This window comes from Thunnus thynnus, chromosome 20, assembly GCF_963924715.1.
Source record: "Thunnus thynnus chromosome 20, fThuThy2.1, whole genome shotgun sequence".
Lineage (NCBI taxonomy): Eukaryota > Metazoa > Chordata > Actinopteri > Scombriformes > Scombridae > Thunnus > Thunnus thynnus.
The window spans coordinates 23032413-23050588 of NC_089536.1; the positions used below are offsets into that span (position 1 = coordinate 23032413).

Here is an 18176-nt window from a genome sequence, read left to right on the forward strand (position 1 = left end):
TTTGACACAGTTGGTGTTAACATCTATTTATTTATCCTAATTTCATTTAATAGATGAGGTGTATGTGGATTAATGTAGTTTGACAAACAAATCTTCAAGGAATAGTTTGAAATTATTACTGTATTGTATTTATTGGGACAATGTACAGTTTTAAACATAAATGTTAACATTTGATGTTCTGCACCAGAGTTAGCTTCAACTCATTTTCATCTGCAGTCTCTTATAATTAAAACATATAACAGCACAAAGCAAAAAACACACAGGACACATTATACAAAATACAAAGCTACACACATACACCCACAATGTCTACTAGAAATTAACAATGTAAGCTTGTCAAATTAAAATCTGATTATTAAATTACACTTACTGGCTTTTTCTTGCCCTGACTTATATGAGAAGATCAATACATACACGTCTCATACTTGTCTGTTAAATATGAAGTCGCCATCTTCTCTAGTCACTGGGAGGTTGCCAGGCAACCAGGAGAGACCCCAAGAAGGGCTTAAAAATAATGGCAGGTAGTGGTAACGGTGTTAGCTTCATATTCAGCACACAGACATGAGAGCAGTAACAATCTTCTCATTCCCCAAAATGTCAAACTATTCCTTCAACTCAAAATACACTTACTAGCGTTTTTCTGAGCTTTCAATCACATTTCATGGTCTTCCTCAGTGGATAGAATTGTCATAATGTGTCCTAATGAATACCATATATGTAATTAAAGTGGATCTTGAGTTGAGTGGGGGTTTTTTTGTTGTTGTTGTTTATTTTGTTTTCAAGACCAAGAATGAACTTTTGAAGTTTATTTTGTGAATGGAGTGATGGTTTTGATTTATTGTGTTTTGGCATATGCATCAATAAGCTGCACATTACCTGCTTTCACAGCTTTAAATGGAAGTTCATAATGTTCCATGAATAAATAACTAATGATACTTCATGAAGATCCTAGTTGTATCTTTTTGTTGTCTTTTGTGCACCCTGACTTTATTTCCTGCTTCCTATCTTAAGGATGAACTGGCCAATTCGAACCGCAGAGGCTCCAAGTCCGGCACCCCATCCAACCAAGGAAGTGTCTCAAAAAGTGGAGCTCCAGCATCTTCACAAGGCGGAGCATCCAAATCCAACACGCCTATGTCCTCTCAGGACGGTGCCTCTAAATCAAACACCCCCACATCTGCACACAGCGGTAGCTCTCAGTCCGCCACGCCGCTGTCTCCTCACGACGGAGCGTCCGCCGGTATGAGTACCGTTTCCAGTCTGGGGGGCGGCTCCGCCTCCGCCACACCCCTGTCTGCAGCCGCTTCAGACGTTGCCATGGAATCCGTGGACACACCCCTGCAGGATGAGGAAGGTTCAGACGGTCTCAACAAGAACCTGAACAGGAACAGCGGGAAGCCAGAGAGCAGTAAGAACATCTCGGCGGTGCAGGAAGGACAGCAGGGTCAGCTCAGACAGGAGGGTCAGGACTCTGCCACCACACCTGTCAAAGCTGACGGTCAGTACTGCAGTTAGAGCGCCGTCCATCATGTTAACGCCTGCACAGTACCAGTAGGGTATTTCATTGAATAATAGAGAGAATTCTTGTGTTTGTGTGTTAATTTGAAGACTAATATTTGTGTGTCTGCTGGTTGTACTAGATGGAACAGACAACCTGGAGAAGTCTGAGGTGCAGGCTATCATAGAGTCCACCCCTGAACTGGACATGGACCTCGATGGCTGCAGAGCCACAAGGTACGGTCAATTGGCTAATCATTTTATTATTTATTATTTTTTACCTTAACCGAGTTATTGTTTGGTCTATAAACTGTCAGATATACTGTCAAAATATTGGAAAATGCCTGGTTCAATTGAGTAAAGCTCAAGGTGATGTCTTCACATTTCTTTTTTTTTTATAACCAACAGCACAAAACCAAAGATACTCAATTGACTATCATAAATGACAAAGAAAAGCTGCAAAGTCTTACAATTGTAAAGCTTGTAATGGGAAATTGCTGATCACTCAATAAACACACAAGAGAGCATTGTCAGGTTATGAAATAGTGTAATCAAATAATACAATCAGAAGTATAATGCATCATAGTTCTGGAGACAAAGATACGTACCACCTAGCTATCTTTTCTTTGTCTGAAAGGTTGGCACTTAACCAGTCCCTTAAATACTACTTGTACAGAATTTATGACATCTGCTTACTAACCTTACAGGTCAGCAACCAACCCTCAGATAGAAACATAGGTCAGAAGTTCAGCTAACCTAGGAACAGTCTTTCTTTACGACCATATATGACAGTACATAAGCATGCACCAAGTAGCATCACAAAATAACATCCCTGCTATATTAAATTAAGGACAAACCACACTATCCTCTAAAGCTTATCAGTTTTACACATAAACATCTACATAACTACAGTTTATCTTATCACTGGCTCAGGTAAGGGTACAACAGAATAGACTTAACTGTTAAACACACAACTGCCTCATCTTACACAGCAAAGAACTAAGTTTAGAATATATATAGCACAGAGGAATTTAGAACATGTGTGAAACACTAACTAACACTAAACTGAACTTAAACACTGTCTGAAACATGTATGATATATTGAAGAAATACATCAAATGATAACCTGTGATTCAGTTTTCTTTTACAAGCTGGAACAAGGGAATGTTTGGTATTTTTGCTTGAAAATGCTTTGAAAATAATGGTTAATCAATTGTGAGAAAATATTAAATATTCTGCATTATTCAACCCCAAGTCCATTTTTTCTTGTAGAACATTTAAATCTTAAAAAAGCAGCATATAAATATATATAGGAAGATTATGATAGCTCCTGAACAACTACTAAATGGACCTTGTGGTGTGTTTTTTATATCAACAACTGCTGATCAAAAATGAACTTAAATATCTAGTTTTATTTTTTTAAAGGTTCAGTATTTCCCTGAAACAGCAGGAACTGTAGTTTCTAGCAAACATCACTCAAACAGGAGGAAATAGAGCGTTTGTTGGGAACTATTTTCAGCTGCTGATTGATTCAAATGTGATGTGATTGAGTCAAAATAAACTACATTGTTTGTGTTCATGGTGATGAAGGAACATGTCAGCATGTCAGTGTGACTCATTGATGTGTTTTTAAAATTTTTTTTGCACAACAATGGAGCTCAATGGCACAAAAAGAATAAGATATGTCAGGTCATACTTGTCAGTACTATAACTTTATCCTGTAAGTTTGACTTCTCTAGTGTCCACATCACAACTTCTTATAATTTTCTTTTCATTCTGTTTTTCTTTTGGTGTGTAGAATTGTTTACATGTATTTTGAGGCTGATGTTTAGTAAAATGATCATCTTCTCTCATCTGTCCATCCAGCACACCAGCTAAAGGCGGCATAGAGAATCTAGCATTCGACCGTAACACTGAGTCTCTGTTTGAGGAGCTGTCGTCTGCAGGAAACGACCTCATAGGAGACGTAGACGAAGGAGCAGACCTGCTGGGTAAGAAGCCTCACTCTCTTATAACTCAGTCTAATGATTTGCTCACAGTCTCTACTTTTACAAACTATCTTCTTCCCCCCTCTCGTATTCTCTGAATTGTCTTTTTTTTCCGGCTGTCGGGCTTTATCGTCCTTACAGACGAGTTTTCTGGTGTGTATCAATAAACTCAACCAGCTCCTTGTTCTTGTGGTTTGTTTCCCTGATTCTCAGTTTCAGCTCCTTCTGTGGTTTTCATGTGGTTGCACTAGAGCAGATTAGACTGGTGGTTCTGTGCTGTGAGACTGGATTAAGTTTACAGGAATGTTAATTAATCTGTTACTTCTCTCTGATCTGCATCATCTCTTGCATGACTCTCAGACTACAACTTTTTAGGTAAGAAGGAGGGAACAATATGTTAGTGTGTAGGATAGGAGTAGGGAACACTTCTTTATTCACACGATTTTTTAATTAATATTTATATGTTTTTCTTCTTCACGATGGAGCACATGAATAGATATGTTCATTTTGTTGATTTTTGCAGGTATGGGACGTGAAGTCGAACATCTTATCCAAGAGAACTCCCAGCTGCTGGAGACCAAGTTAGTGCTCTTAATAACATTCTTAAGCCATCTCTCCTTCATGAGTATGAATACCAGATTCAAAACTATCACCCTGACATTAAATCAGTTTGCAGTTTAAATGATGTACATATGCATAGTTTGGATAGATATAAAGCTAAAATCCATTTCCAAGAGGTATTGCCTTTCTTTTATCTACAAGCTTATATCACTTTATTCTTAAGATTGATATTGATAATGAGCCAAAATGAGAACATTTAAGAGTTCATAAAAACAAACAGCACAGTGCTGCCACCTTCTGTTTATCGTGCATGTCACATGTATGATTACAGGCGTGTGTATTTGTTCTCAGAAACGCTTTGAACGTGGTGAAGAACGACCTGATTGCACAGTTGGATGAGCTGTCCTGTGAGAAGGAGGTCCTGCGAGGAGAGCTGGACGCCGTCACTCAGGCCAAGAACAAACTGGAGGAGAAGAACAAAGAATTAGAAGAGGAACTCAAGAAGTGAGTTGTTTTGGACTTTGATCATGAAAATCTGACTGCTCAACAGTTCATACATTGGATTATAGGGTTATAATGTATGCACATGGATGTTGAAGACTTGTAACGTGACCTGCGTACTGTCTTGCAGGATTCGAGCGGAGCTTGAGGACGGCAAACAGAAGACAAAGATTGAGAATGAGGACGACGTGAGTCCTTCATACTTGTTGTGTCCGCTTGTGCGATACTGTGTGTTTTCAGTGATCTCATGCTGGTTCCTGCTGTTCCTGCAGAGCGACGTGCCCACAGCACAGAGGAAGCGCTTCACCAGAGTGGAGATGGCCAGAGTCCTGATGGAGAGGAACCAGTATAAAGAGAGGCTAATGGAGCTGCAGGAGGCCGTCAGATGGACGGAGATGATCCGGTAAGAGAGGAGGAAGAAATGTGAAGTGTAATCATGAGAGAGCTCATATGTTGACATAAGACACACACACACACAGACAAATCAGACACAAAGTGAGATTAACAGCCCTTCTAAACACATTTAATTGAATCTAAAGTGATTTTCTTCTCTCAGGGCTTCAAAGGAGAACCCAGCTCTTCCAGAGAAGAAGAAGTCCAGCCTCTGGCAGTTGTAAGCTCCTCTTTTCATTTCATTCTATCTCTTAAACATCAACCACTGTGCGATTTACTGTGTTATTTATATTCTTCATTTTGCTTTTCTTTTGTATTTCATGTGTATGGTTGTTTTCTCCAGGATGTAGGTAAATCTCTGACATGTAACTGTGCCTAAGTTGACTGGCTTCTGGTGTTTCGACAATAAACTCTTAACAGAGGAGAGACAATAAAACTAGTAAACGTTAAAGAAAGCCGTAAACAATCAAGCATGACAGAAACTCAGCATGATCACCATAACTTTAACACACTTGCGTCTGCTCGCATAGGAATGAAATGTCATGTGACTGAAGCTCTCCTTTGTTGAGTTTTAGCAGGAATGAGTTTGGTTTGGTTTTGAAGGTGGACGTCATGTGGGGCAGGTTTGTGGCAGAGGGACTTGGGACAGATGTGCGTATACCAGAAGCAAAAATCTGATGAATGTGTCATCTCTCCTGCCCTGTTTTTGTGTGTCCCTCTATATTCTGCCTGATGTTGTGATGTCTGTGTGCAGGAGGTGTGTTGAGGGGGTTGCTATGGAGATGGGAGGGAAGGAGGGAATATGGGAAAAGTCTGTCGGTCAAAATGAAGCAAAAATGCTCTTAAATTTACACTTAAGACAGCTTATTTATTATATATATAGGTTACAGATGTTCAGTTTATGCTGTTAGATATTTAATAGAAAGCTACATGTAGACTCAGATGTAATAAATAATTTGTGGTCTTACTGTAGAGTTAGATGGAATTGAAATGTGTTTCTGTCCAGGCCTGTTTTGCTTTGTGTTGTTGACTAACGTCCTAGTCGGTGCCCACTATTAACCCTGCGCTCCCTGCTCTCCGGCATTCTGAGTGGACAGCTGCTCCGATGCTCTGCTCCTGTATTTGTGAGATAGGACATTTAGTTTATGACATGTTAATGGGAATATGCACATCAGTGTGACTGCTACCTGTATGAAAGTTGGCATGGTTTGTTGGCATGGGATGGGAAAGGATCTTTTTTTTTTGGCGGACTTACCCTTAAATGTTGAACCCTACCTCTGCCGCTGGAGCTACCGCTTGTGTCCACCCCTCTATATGTTTGTCTGTGTGCTCTTTCTCTTTTTTTCCGTCCCACTTCCCCGCCCTTACACCTCCAGTTTCAGCCGTTTATTCAGCTCGTCGGGAGGGACGGCCAAGAAGCCGGCGGCGGAGGCCCCCGTGAACGTCAAGTACAATGCACCCACCTCTCAGATCCAGCCGTCCGTCAAGAAGAGGAGCAGCGCCCTGCAGCAGCTGCCAAGCGACAAGAGCAAAGCCTTTGATTTCCTCAATGAGGAGTAAGTCAGTGATGCTGTTGGAAAAGGCCTGTAGTAGACACGTCAGCATTTTAGTGTCACAAAGTCAAAAGGAGTTAAAACAGGTGTGCTGAGCTTGTGTCCTTTTTAGCCATTTTTCACATGAAACAAGTGAAACATAGCAACCACACAGCAACCATCACTATAATATTATGCTACAAAACGCCTCTTTCTTTTACCACGCTCTTATCCCATTTCTATGTTTGTCCCTATTTATATACGATATGATACATGAGCTTCAGTTACAGTCTTGACTAATAACACTCATGAATAATTATTTCTCTGTGAGCTGTTTTTGACAGCAGAGGCTGGTTGGCAGCAGAAGATAAATATACACATAAGAAGCAGCAAAGTGTCACATGACTTGTTGTCAGTCACAGTTATTTGATTTCCCTGCATGGGTCCATATAATGCTGATGACACAGGATGACATCATCATCAAGTATCCAATGAATGATGTACCTGTTAGTCCACATCTTCATGTTTATACCTTTTGAATTATTTTTAAAATATAAAAACCACATTTAGTAACTCATTCCCATCAGTGAGACAACATGTTGAATTGAAATGACTTGCAGGAATGTTTAGAACATGTGAAGTACCAACCAATGATCCACAAACACCTGAACTGTCATTTTTAATGCAATTTTCAACAAACTGCTCTCAGTAACTGTCCATGTTTCATTCATATTTGGGGGAAACCTAACTACCGTAGAAAAAACATCTTTGTTAACAAGCTATTTTTGTGTCCCACAGAGCTGCGGCTGATAGCACGGTATCCAGGCGAGAACAGAAGAGGGCACAGTACGAGCAGGTCAAAGCCCACGTCCAGAAGGAGGACGGCAGAGTGCAAGCATACGGCTGGAGTCTGCCTAAGAAGTACAAAGTAAGTAGACGAGTAGCTCTGCCTCTTGAGGTGATGGTAGAAGTCCTGTGATGTCAGCTTAAAACAGAAACAAGCTGTGAAACTTTTTTTATTTTATTTTTCAGGCTAATGGTGGTCAGGCAGAAGGTAAGCTGAAGAACCTACCAGTTCCCGTCTTCCTGAGACCACTGGACGAGAAAGATGCTTCTATGAAGGTATTTTCTTCCAGCTTTGGTGTGTTTTGTGCAAGTAGTGTGATATCTCATTGTATTTGCCTGCTGTAATCGTGTGTGTCCATGCTTCAGCTGTGGTGTGCTGCCGGCGTGAACCTGTCCGGAGGTAAAACCAGAGACGGAGGTTCTATCGTGGGAGCCAGTGTGTTTTACAGTGATGTGTCTGGACCAGAGAGCCCTAGAAAGAAAATAGGATCTCAGAGCAGCCTGGATAAACTGGATCAAGAACTCAAGGTCAGATTCTACGTTCTCAATGCAATTTTTATCAACATAGTATCATAAATAATTCAAATCAAACTTCAATCATCCTGGAATATTGAGAGTAGATAGAAAAACACACAATGTTTGATGGTAACACCTCCCTGTCTTCTATCATGTGTCTCTGCAGGACCAGCAGAAGGAGCTGCGGCAGCAGGAAGAGATGTCGTCGTTGGTGTGGATTTGCACCAGCACCGAGTCCACCACTAAAGCTGTGGTCATTGATGCTAACCAGCCTGGAAACATACTGGAGGGCTTCTTTGTTTGTAACTCCCACGTCCTCTGCATCGCCAGCGTACCAGGTCAGCTGATGGACATGGATATGTGTGTCTGATTGTCGCTGCAACTCAACAGTTTTCTTTACAGCAGAGAAAAGAGATACTTCTATAGTTAAATATCTACTGAAGATGACACAAGTGTTGTTAAAGAACCAACTAAACATATATTCAGTTCCTTCACTGATGGATTTACAGGTTGATGCAGATCTACGTTACAAGCTGTGTACAAACACATTTATATGTACAAATAATGCTTACTTTTTACACAATCGGGTTAGGAAATCTAGAAAGTCAGATGGATAATATGTGCCGAAAGGTGCACAGTGATTGTACTGTATGTTCACTGTTCTCCATTGCACTGTATAGTTTGCAGGTGGAGGTAAACATACAGTATTGTCTGTAGAAATCAGTCATATTGTGTTTGATCACTGATCAGAGTCACCGTGAAATCTCAGACACCACTGAGCATCTTTCCAGTTCAGGTCTGGAGGGGACAACTGCAGTTTTCCTGATTGCCTCCCAGAGGAATTGTACACATTTCAAGGGACAGAATGTTTCCCAGTTCATGTTCATATACGTATGTATTTTGTTATTCAGGTGCCAGAGAGACAGACTATCCAGCTGGTGAAGAAGTGTCTCTGAACTCCGAGGCGGGACCCGTTGGAGACGGCAGCTCGTCAGCCACCAACAGCAGCTCAGCAGGCGGCGACAGTGTGCTGGGAGGCATCACCGTGGTGGGCTGTGCAGCTGAAGGAGCAGCAGCTATTCCTCAGACAGCAGACAGTTCAGGAGACACAGACGGAGAAGCGGGTAAGAGTAACAAAATAAACCACAAGCGTTAACCTGCCGCACATGTATGAGGTGTTCACTGACAAACCGTCCTCTTTACAGAATCCAGAGCAGCAGAGGAAGCCACAGAGGCCACGGAGGCCAGCGCAGGGCCCGCTGACCAGAGAGAGAGCCTGAGGGGAGTCTACACCGAACACGTCTTCACCGATCCACTGGGAGCTCAGCAGACAGCAGAGACTCCAGCCAACTACTCTCAGAGGTAACATCAGGAGGATCATCGTACATACAATTCAGTTATTCCAATAAAGCTGCCAGTTTTATTAGTACGGCCATAAACAAACCACCGAGTAACAACATCAAATCACTGTAAAACCATTTACTGTTCGTTGATGAAACCTGAAGCTGTCTCACTACATGGCTGCTGTGTCTCGCTGTCGTCTCTGACCGTCAGGGAGAGTGATCTGGTGAAAGACGGCGTGAGTTCGAACCCCGCTGCAGAGGAGCAGGACCTGATGAGAGAGGAAGCTCAGAAGATGAGCAGCGTCCTGCCCACTATGTGGCTGGGAGCACAGAATGGATAGTGAGATTTAAATTTCTATATATATTCATTTTCACCACATTTCTGTATGCGACCAGACTTTAAGTAATCTGATGATTGTAATTTCTCCAGCGTGTACGTCCACTCGTCTGTGGCTCAGTGGAAGAAGTGTCTCCATTCTATAAAGCTGAAGGACTCCGTGCTCGGCATAGTGTGAGTTCATTTTAGATAATTGACAGCTGCACGAATTCATCGCAACCTTTTCTTATCCCGCTCCTATTTTTAAAGTCTTATCTGGCCTGTGAGAATTTAGCTGTTTCTCTCCCACAGTCATGTGAAAGGGCGCGTACTGGTCGGTCTCTCTGATGGCACATTAGCCATTTTCCACCGAGGAGCAGGTGAGCAAACACCAGCTTCACGAGCTCCTCTTTTAAAATAAGCCAGTTATTTATCTGTTAATATGACCTTATATCTTGACTTCCTCTGTTTGCGTCAGATGGACAGTGGGATCTGACCAACTACCATCTGTTGGACTTGGGGAGACCTCACCACTCTATCCGCTGCATGACCGTGGTGCACGACAAGGTGTGGTGCGGCTACAGGAACAAGATCTATGTGGTGCAGCCCAAAGCCATGAAGATAGAGGTATAGTCATCTTCCTCCCCCACACACACGTTTTATGCAAATTCACTCATTATAAAGTTTTGTTTGAGACAGAAGAGGATTTTTTTTTTCTTTTTCACACAGGAATTCTGCAATACACCATGAATACATGCATTTGTTCAATAAATTATAATGGAGGCCTTTGATGGTCCTATAGCAGATTCAATGCATTTTAATGGACCCAAGGAATAAAGTTTCAGACACAGTTGTCTCCAAAAATACAACTATAGAGTTCTGATTTCACCAGTGAAATCACTTCTACGGATGGGTATCATTAGGATTTTATCAGTATCAATACTCTTAATCGCTCTGGTACTGTTTCTAGAAGTCACTTGAAGTTTAAAAAGAATGTAGAACACAATGTAGAAATCATCACTATCACTCATTGATGCTGTCCTCTGTCATCCTAATTAACTGCTGGCCAGATGAGGCTTTTAGAGGGAGGAGCAGCTGGTGTGGGAGTGGGGACCGCCGTCTCAGCCTACAGGAATTTGCTAAATGTTAAGATACATGGTTAATTAAGCTTTCGTTTTAGCTTGTTCATAACATTTGATATTAGCCTAAATATGCTATTGGCTGTGGAACTGCAGGCGTAACAGTTGAAAAAGTCGTTTGTTGTGGTGTTTTGATAAATTATTCTTATTGGCTTTTTACTGGCAAGAGTTTGGTGCCTGATCTGTGAGTGTGTTTATGTGTTACATTCAAACCATTTTGCAATCTCCCTAGTTTCTTCAAGTGCCGATAAAAGAACTGACCTTAAAAACGCTCTTCTTACTTCTTCTCTTCTTAATCGCTCCGCGCAATCACATGATTATTAATGTTTAATACACAGAAACACAAAATACAAACATTGTGATGACGGAGTACTCAGAATCCGGAAATCTACAATACAGATGCATCTATGTGTTGTAAATACAGTTAATATTCCATCTCTGTAGCCTCTGACAGGAAGTGACAGTCAACATTCAGTCTCATGTTACTGCATTGAAGACATTTTGAAGCCATATGTTCTTCCCTCTTCAGATACAATTAATAAAATAAGAACAATACACAGTATGATCAACTTTTCAAAAAAATCCTCCTTGTCTCCCTCTGCAGAAGTCATTTGACGCCCACCCTCGTAAGGATAGCCAGGTGCGTCAGCTGGCCTGGGACGGTGACGGCATCTGGGTGTCCATCAGGCTGGACTCTACTCTCAGGCTGTTCCACGCTCACACCTTCCAACACCTCCAGGACGTCGACATCGAGCCCTACGTCAGCAAGATGCTGGGTCAGTCCTCCCTGTCTGAAACCAAATATCTATCCTGCGTTAAACACATCAGTATGAACTTAGATCATTTATACCTTTCTCTCAGGTACGGGGAAACTGGGCTTCTCCTTTGTGAGGATCACAGCTCTCATGGTGTCATGTAATCGTCTGTGGATCGGCACCGGCAATGGAGTCATCATCTCCATCCCTCTGACAGAGTGTGAGTTAAAGATATCATTTAATTTCTTTTTTTTAATGCTCAGTGAACACTTAATGTTTCAGGTAATAACGCAGGTGTAACTTCCTGTTTTTAGCAGCCAACAAGGTACCCAAAGCAGCAGGTAACCAACCAGGAAGTGTGGTTCGCGTCTACGGAGAGGACAGCGGTGACAAAGTGACAGCCGGGACGTTTGTTCCATACTGCTCCATGGCTCACGCTCAGCTCTGTTTCCATGGACACAGGGATGCTGTCAAATTCTTCACCGCCGTCCCAGGTACACAAACATTACCTTAGCTCACCCTAACGTGCTGCATCTTACTAAACTCAGAAATCAAAGCCAATTAAAAAGCAAAAGTTGTTTTATTAAGTAAATTTATCTTTTTACTCTGAAACTTGTGAATCTCTCATCTTTTTAGTTAAGGATTGTATCCATACAGTGATGTGTGATGAAGATGGTTCCCTTGTAATAACATCAGTGGGCCTTTATCTGCATATAGTGAAATACTGTATCAGCCTGAATGTAACACCACCCCTACTTGTTTTTGGAAAAAGAAGATGAGGAAGACTTCATCATATTAGTCCTGTTTGGGAAGAGATACTGTTAGTCCAAGGAGACAGCTGGGTTCCCACAGGTCCTCGAAATCCTTCAAAGAGAAGTGTGAATTTGAGAAAAAGTTTCTGAAAGTAGAACTAAAGAGACATGGGTCATTGAAAGTGCTTGAATTCATATATTTTGTGCAAGAATAGGATATAGTTTTGCTGTGCTGTCTTAGAGAAGGCAAGAGACCACGTAGTCTGTGAGCTGCTAGTTCTCATTATAAAAATTCTGTGTTGTAACAGTAATTAACATTGATCTGTGTCTCAAACTAAGCCATATTGGGTCCTTTTAATTTGAGGAAATTGGGCCTTTTCTGTTGTAAAAGTGAAACATGAAATACATGAAAAGTGGGGAAGACACATCCACATTTTTGAGGTCATGCGCCCCCACCACAGTTATCAGATTAAAAAGTTCATCTTTGTCACACACATCTTTGTTATGTTCAGCGTTAACTAGCTTACAGTTTGTTCAACTAGCTCACTTTGTGTTGCAGCAGCAGCTCTATGTTTCTGAGGTGAAAACTGCAGAGCTCTGATGCTGTTTTATCTGTAACAATGATACATGATATGATAAATAATCACTAAACCAGCTGATTGTTGCTTTGTTGGTCTAGAATCTGATTTACCAACATGAATTCAATCAATTCATCCATATGTGATATATTTTATAAACAATATAACTTTAATGAAATATAAGATCAGCTTGTTACACTATAATAAGCCCAGGTCATGAGAAACTAGACTGACCCTAATGACTCTTCACTGCGTTTAGGATGGTTGAATACTATATTAGAGCAACTTCTCTTATCATATTGTTATGAACACATGATAAAACACAAACACACTGTGAGCAGTCACCATAACTGCTAATTAGCAGTGCTGTGTAAAAAAACACTGGATGTTTGTCACTGATGTAGAAGAAAGTCTTTCATTTTCTACTTTCCTTCACACTGTAGCTGCTCACATATTTGCTAAAAAGGAGGCGCAACGTAATCACAAGCAGCAAAAGTCAACCTACACAACAGCACACATCCCTTCTTTCCCATGTAGTCAGGAGGTTCAAATACAAACCAGAGTCTGTAGGAGCAAGTGTTACACCGGCGCCCTCTGCATTCAAACACAATGTTAATGAGAAAGTATCTGGTATTCAGGCCCATATGTAAATAATTTTCTGAGCTTGCTGCAGCAGCTTCAGCACGCTGGACGTGTTTGGTGTTATTCACAGTTTGTGTCTCTGTGCTTTCAGGTCACTCAGTTCCTTCTGCGGCGGGTGCAGGAGAGGCAGCGGGCGAGAAGGCGGCAGACGCCACATCTCAGGAAGGAAGCAAGTCCATGTTGGTGATGAGCGGAGGAGAAGGCTACATCGACTTCAGGATGGGTGAGTTCATTACACGAGAAGGATATAAACAATCACTGTCACGGCTACGGTAGCTGCAGAGGAGAACACGATGTTGTCCGTATGTGTCCAGGTGACGAGGACGGCGAGGCGGAGGAGGGCGAGGAACCCTCCATGAAACTGCAGACCCCCCTGGCTAAAGCCGAGCGCAGCCACCTCATCGTCTGGCAGGTCCTGGCCAACGAGGACTGAACTCTGACCTCTGACCCCCCCCCTCCATGAGGCCTGATTTGCCTTCCTCTCAAACCCGCCGGCCTGCAGGAGGAGTTCAGGAGGACGACTCCCCTCAGCAGGCGCGAGTTTAATCAGCACTTTCTGTTTTTTTTTTTTTCTTCCTCAAAGCTGAACAATAAGAATGAAACAAGCAGAAGCTGCTCCCTGCAGGGAGAAGGAGCAGCACAAACACACAACTGCATGTTTATTGTTTTATTACTCGTTCTTTTCCTATTTTTTGTTTTATTGTTTTTCATGTTTATTTTAAGGATTTTGAATTCCAATCAGTTATAATGCCTCTTGCTCTTCTTTTAATATTATTTGAGTACAAAATCTTTTACTTTTTTGTTTGTTTCATTTGCATTTGCATCCTGACAATTGGAGGCTCCCTCCCTACAGTCCAGCCACCGTCTCCTGACGCTGGACTGAGAGCATAAATCAGTCGTTTGAAAGACAAATGATTGGTTGAATGCAAGCCATATCACCTGTGTGTTTCCCCCCAGTTACCCTTCAATAACATAACATTCGGGCAATAATGCACAGGAGCCGATCTGAAGAGGTTTGTGATGACAGATCCTGTTTCATGTTGATTTTTAATTTTTTTTTTTTTTTTCATCTGAGAACTTGGCTTCTGATTGTAGCTTGATTCAAGACAAGAAATTGAATCAATGTCAGACGTCTCTGGGTCAGGGTTTATTCAAGGCAAATGCAATACATCACAGATTCATCTGTCATGTGTGTGAGAGCAGAGGATGGCCCTGAGTTAACAAAATATTCAACACAGAATTAAAGTAGCCCCAGTTTGTGACTCTCATGTGTTACAATTACATTCAAATCACAGAGCTAAGCATTTCTGGAAAATAAATAACTGCTGATGTTTGCTTAATAACACTAATCACTGTGTTGAAGATATTTTCATAATCCTGAAAGACTCTTCTAACCATCTGGATGAAGAAATAGTCGATTAAATAGATAAAAAGATTGCATCTCCATTTCCTGATCTTAACAAAGATGTTAGCCGTAAATGACACATCATCTTTCTGAATTTGCACAACCAGAACCTGAACCAAAATAGGAAAAAATATTTAATATTTTTACACAAAAATGACATGTTAATATTTGCTTGTTTAAAAAAAAAAGAGTAAGGATGTGATACTATGTGATTTCTGGCTACCTGGATTAAGAAATACATTTAAAATTGGAAAAACAGACTAAAAATCTTTTCTTTTTTTATATCTTTTCATTCAGATGGTTAAAACAATTCTTTGAGAATTCTGAAAATGCCTTCAGTGTTTTTCAAAGATGGCAGGTATTCATTTTTCAGACAATCTGATGCTTGGCACTGTGACAAACTGGGGCTGTAATAAAGGTAGCAGTTACCTTCTTGAACTCAGCGACACTTCCATTGACAAAATTATGAAATGAGAATGTATCCACCACTACATACTGTAAATCCTTTAAGTTTGGTTGCAATGCTGACACATTCATAGACCGTGTATTTAATCCAACGTCTCTCAGTCTCCACCAGCTCCAGCTAGTAGACACTTCAGAAATATTGATATGAATATTGACAGCTGCCTTAGGTATCACGGTTTGAAAAGGACTTAAAGGCTTTTCAAGTGTGACAAAGTATTTATTTTTTTTCTTGAAAGAATGTTAACGTTTGCTACCAAAGGTTAAAAGATTTTAAAGACGGATAGTTGGCCGCATGCTGAAACATTACGTGTGTCATCTGAACGCGGCACCTTTCAGCAGCGTGTTTGCCTCCATATAGATAACATGCGAGCTTTTTGTAACAGAACTCCTGGGGTGTAGATAAGATATATTTTTAGACTTTTGATGCTGAATATTTTCCGGGTGTGAGAGAAGAGAACACGCGTGACCTGCTACTTACGAGAGGTTTAAAACAAGCGGCCGCACCGACGATTACGTAACCCCCCACCCCCACCCCACCCACCCAGTCTCTAACCCTTATCTTGACATTTCGAGGTCCGAACTCGAACATTCACACCACCGCTCTGCCCCCCCCCGTTTTCTACAAGACATTTGACATTCTCAGCAATATCCCCTCCTGATTGCAAAACATCTTTCAGAAAAAAATGTTTTAAATCTATTTTTATGACCTTTTTTTGGGTTTTTTTTTTAATGTCTGTCTTTTAGACTGATGGCAGCCAAACATCTAGTACACAAGATATGTAATATGAGATACAGTATATCTCTGGCCTCTGTGTACCAGTAGACTGCACTGGTATGTTTTGTGTTCTGTGCTCTTTGTATCAGACGAGGCTCGTCCTCATCATGAGAGTGTGTGTGTGTGTGTGTGTGTGTGTGTCTTCTCTCCAAGAGAGGAGAGAAATGTTATTGCAGTTTAGCCATTTCAGTATTTATTTCAATGATTGAGCCTTTGCAATTCAGAATGTATCTTTGTACATTGAATATGAATATATATGATTATATATGTATGAAACATGAAAATGGCTTGGGTTTATTGTTGCTATTGCAATGATATGAATTTCTTTTGTAGGGGGTGACTTTACTCAGCTATGCACTATGTCTCTGGAGGGAGAGGAGAGCGAGCGAGGCCTGTTTTTTTTTTTTTTTTTTTTTTTTTTTTTTTCAAAAGTCGAGACACTGACACAATCAGTTTTCATCTCCACTGCAGGGGGAGGGGAGGGGGAGTTTTAAAGTGAACTTCATCCCACCACAGCACGATACAGGAAACTTTTCTCTGGAAGTCTCGCCCTCCTCCACAGGTCTGTGTCATCGCTCTCATCTGCATAATGCTTGTCATTAGCTTGGCAGGGACTCCCTCTGCTCCAAGTCAGCAGTACACACACACCATCTTGTACTCCTACAGCGTCTCTAGCCTTACTTATTTTTAACAATCAATTAAAGCAGATTTTGTGGGCAAAAACGTGTCTGCTCGCTGTGTCGTTTTTCCCCCACATCAGAGATGAGTCGCAGCACGTCTTTACCTGTGTGCTGCAGCACTGCAAGGTCAAAGTCAAGGAGGGTAAAACCAACATGATCTGTGACTCACCAGAGGTGTGTTTCAAAAAGCAAGATTACCAGTTAAACCAGGATTATTTTAATAAACCGGGTTTTAATTATTCTTTTTTTTTGTAAGTTACCATGGTAACTTATCCTCCAGGAGTTTTCAGGTGTAGGTTCACCTCAGGCTTCACAATGTTACAGTCAATCCTCTTTACCACTGCATTGTGAATGTGAGCCAGTTTACAATGTCTTTTCTTAAATATCTGTACTCTATTCCACTCGATACTAGCGCTTTTAGATCTGCTGCAGTTAAAATAAAGCTAATAAGCCACTTTGACACCAGGCTTCAGCTTCACAGTGAGCAGATTTGTTCTCTTTAAATGTCACTTAAATAAAACAAGAATATTCTATAGAAATAAAAGAGCAGCAGGCAGCCAATCTGAGGGTTTGTAAAGAGTATTTTCATTTACTGAGTAGCAAAATCCAGCTAATGGAGACATTTTTTAAAACTTTTTTTTATTATTTATTTTCCTGCTACTTATAAATTACCCCACTGTTGTGAATCTGATACTTCAAAGTTGTATAATATGTTGCATCTTACCCATTCACATACTGTATATCACACTGGACTCAGACTCACGATGATGTGATAACAAGCAGAATGAGCATTCATGATTATGACTATTTTCATATTTGATCAATCTACTGATTATTTTCTTGATTAATCATTTGGTCTCTATGACATCTATGTTTCTTACAGCTCAAAGTGAAGATCAGATGTGTTGTTTTGTCAGAGCAACAGTCAAATTTCACATTTGAGAAACAAATATTCAAAAATAGTTGGTGCTTAATTTTCTGTCACTCAACACATTCATTTAATCCTGGTGCAGTTTGTTAGGCTCATTCAAGACTATTGATTTTTCTATTGCTGGGCAGATGTCGTCTCATGTTTCTGTGAGTGTTTGTCTCTTGTCAGTGTGCTTGTGTTTAAGTGACTCAGGTACAGACAGTATCAGGCCCACAATATCACCTCATGTTATAATAAAACCTGCCAGGTATTAATACTGTAGGTAAACACACTCACTCCTACTCACGTCTCCAAGGAGAGCCTACATGCTTCTCCTCACCAACACTAGGTGGCGTGCTTGAACTATAGTGTGGTAATGTTTTCTCAGTGACTTTATTAAAAGGACAGGGCAGAAGCACCACTCCCCTGCCTGTGATTGGTCCACTCCTGTTCTATTCAAGGCCCTGGTTTCAGCCCACTGAGTGAGGCTGAACTGGTGCTTAGCAGGGTGAGAGGCAGATAGAGAGGCTTTAATCTCTTCCCAAGCTCTTTGGAGAAAGCCTGACTGTCATGGATCACAGT

The 18176-nt window shown here is 41.1% G+C and overlaps 1 protein-coding gene across 2 annotated transcripts in view; it reads left to right on the forward strand.

The window, feature by feature from the left end:
* spag9b (sperm associated antigen 9b) overlaps positions 1–16429 on the forward strand; it is a 39063-nt gene extending 22634 nt beyond the window's left edge. For both annotated transcript variants that reach the window (XM_067576351.1, XM_067576352.1), the window contains 24 exons: positions 1012–1498; positions 1641–1734; positions 3364–3488; positions 4009–4066; positions 4398–4550; positions 4678–4735; positions 4820–4950; positions 5104–5160; positions 6317–6496; positions 7271–7400; positions 7505–7594; positions 7685–7846; positions 8001–8172; positions 8746–8958; positions 9040–9196; positions 9389–9517; positions 9608–9688; positions 9806–9873; positions 9972–10120; positions 11237–11408; positions 11494–11607; positions 11702–11881; positions 13451–13582; positions 13674–16429. In XM_067576351.1, the coding sequence (XP_067432452.1) occupies positions 1012–1498; positions 1641–1734; positions 3364–3488; positions 4009–4066; positions 4398–4550; positions 4678–4735; positions 4820–4950; positions 5104–5160; positions 6317–6496; positions 7271–7400; positions 7505–7594; positions 7685–7846; positions 8001–8172; positions 8746–8958; positions 9040–9196; positions 9389–9517; positions 9608–9688; positions 9806–9873; positions 9972–10120; positions 11237–11408; positions 11494–11607; positions 11702–11881; positions 13451–13582; positions 13674–13792 (3411 nt within the window). In that variant the 3' untranslated portion in view covers positions 13793–16429. The remainder of the gene's footprint in view (positions 1–1011; positions 1499–1640; positions 1735–3363; positions 3489–4008; positions 4067–4397; positions 4551–4677; positions 4736–4819; positions 4951–5103; positions 5161–6316; positions 6497–7270; positions 7401–7504; positions 7595–7684; positions 7847–8000; positions 8173–8745; positions 8959–9039; positions 9197–9388; positions 9518–9607; positions 9689–9805; positions 9874–9971; positions 10121–11236; positions 11409–11493; positions 11608–11701; positions 11882–13450; positions 13583–13673) is intronic.
* Positions 16430–18176: the final 1747 nt, after the last annotated feature.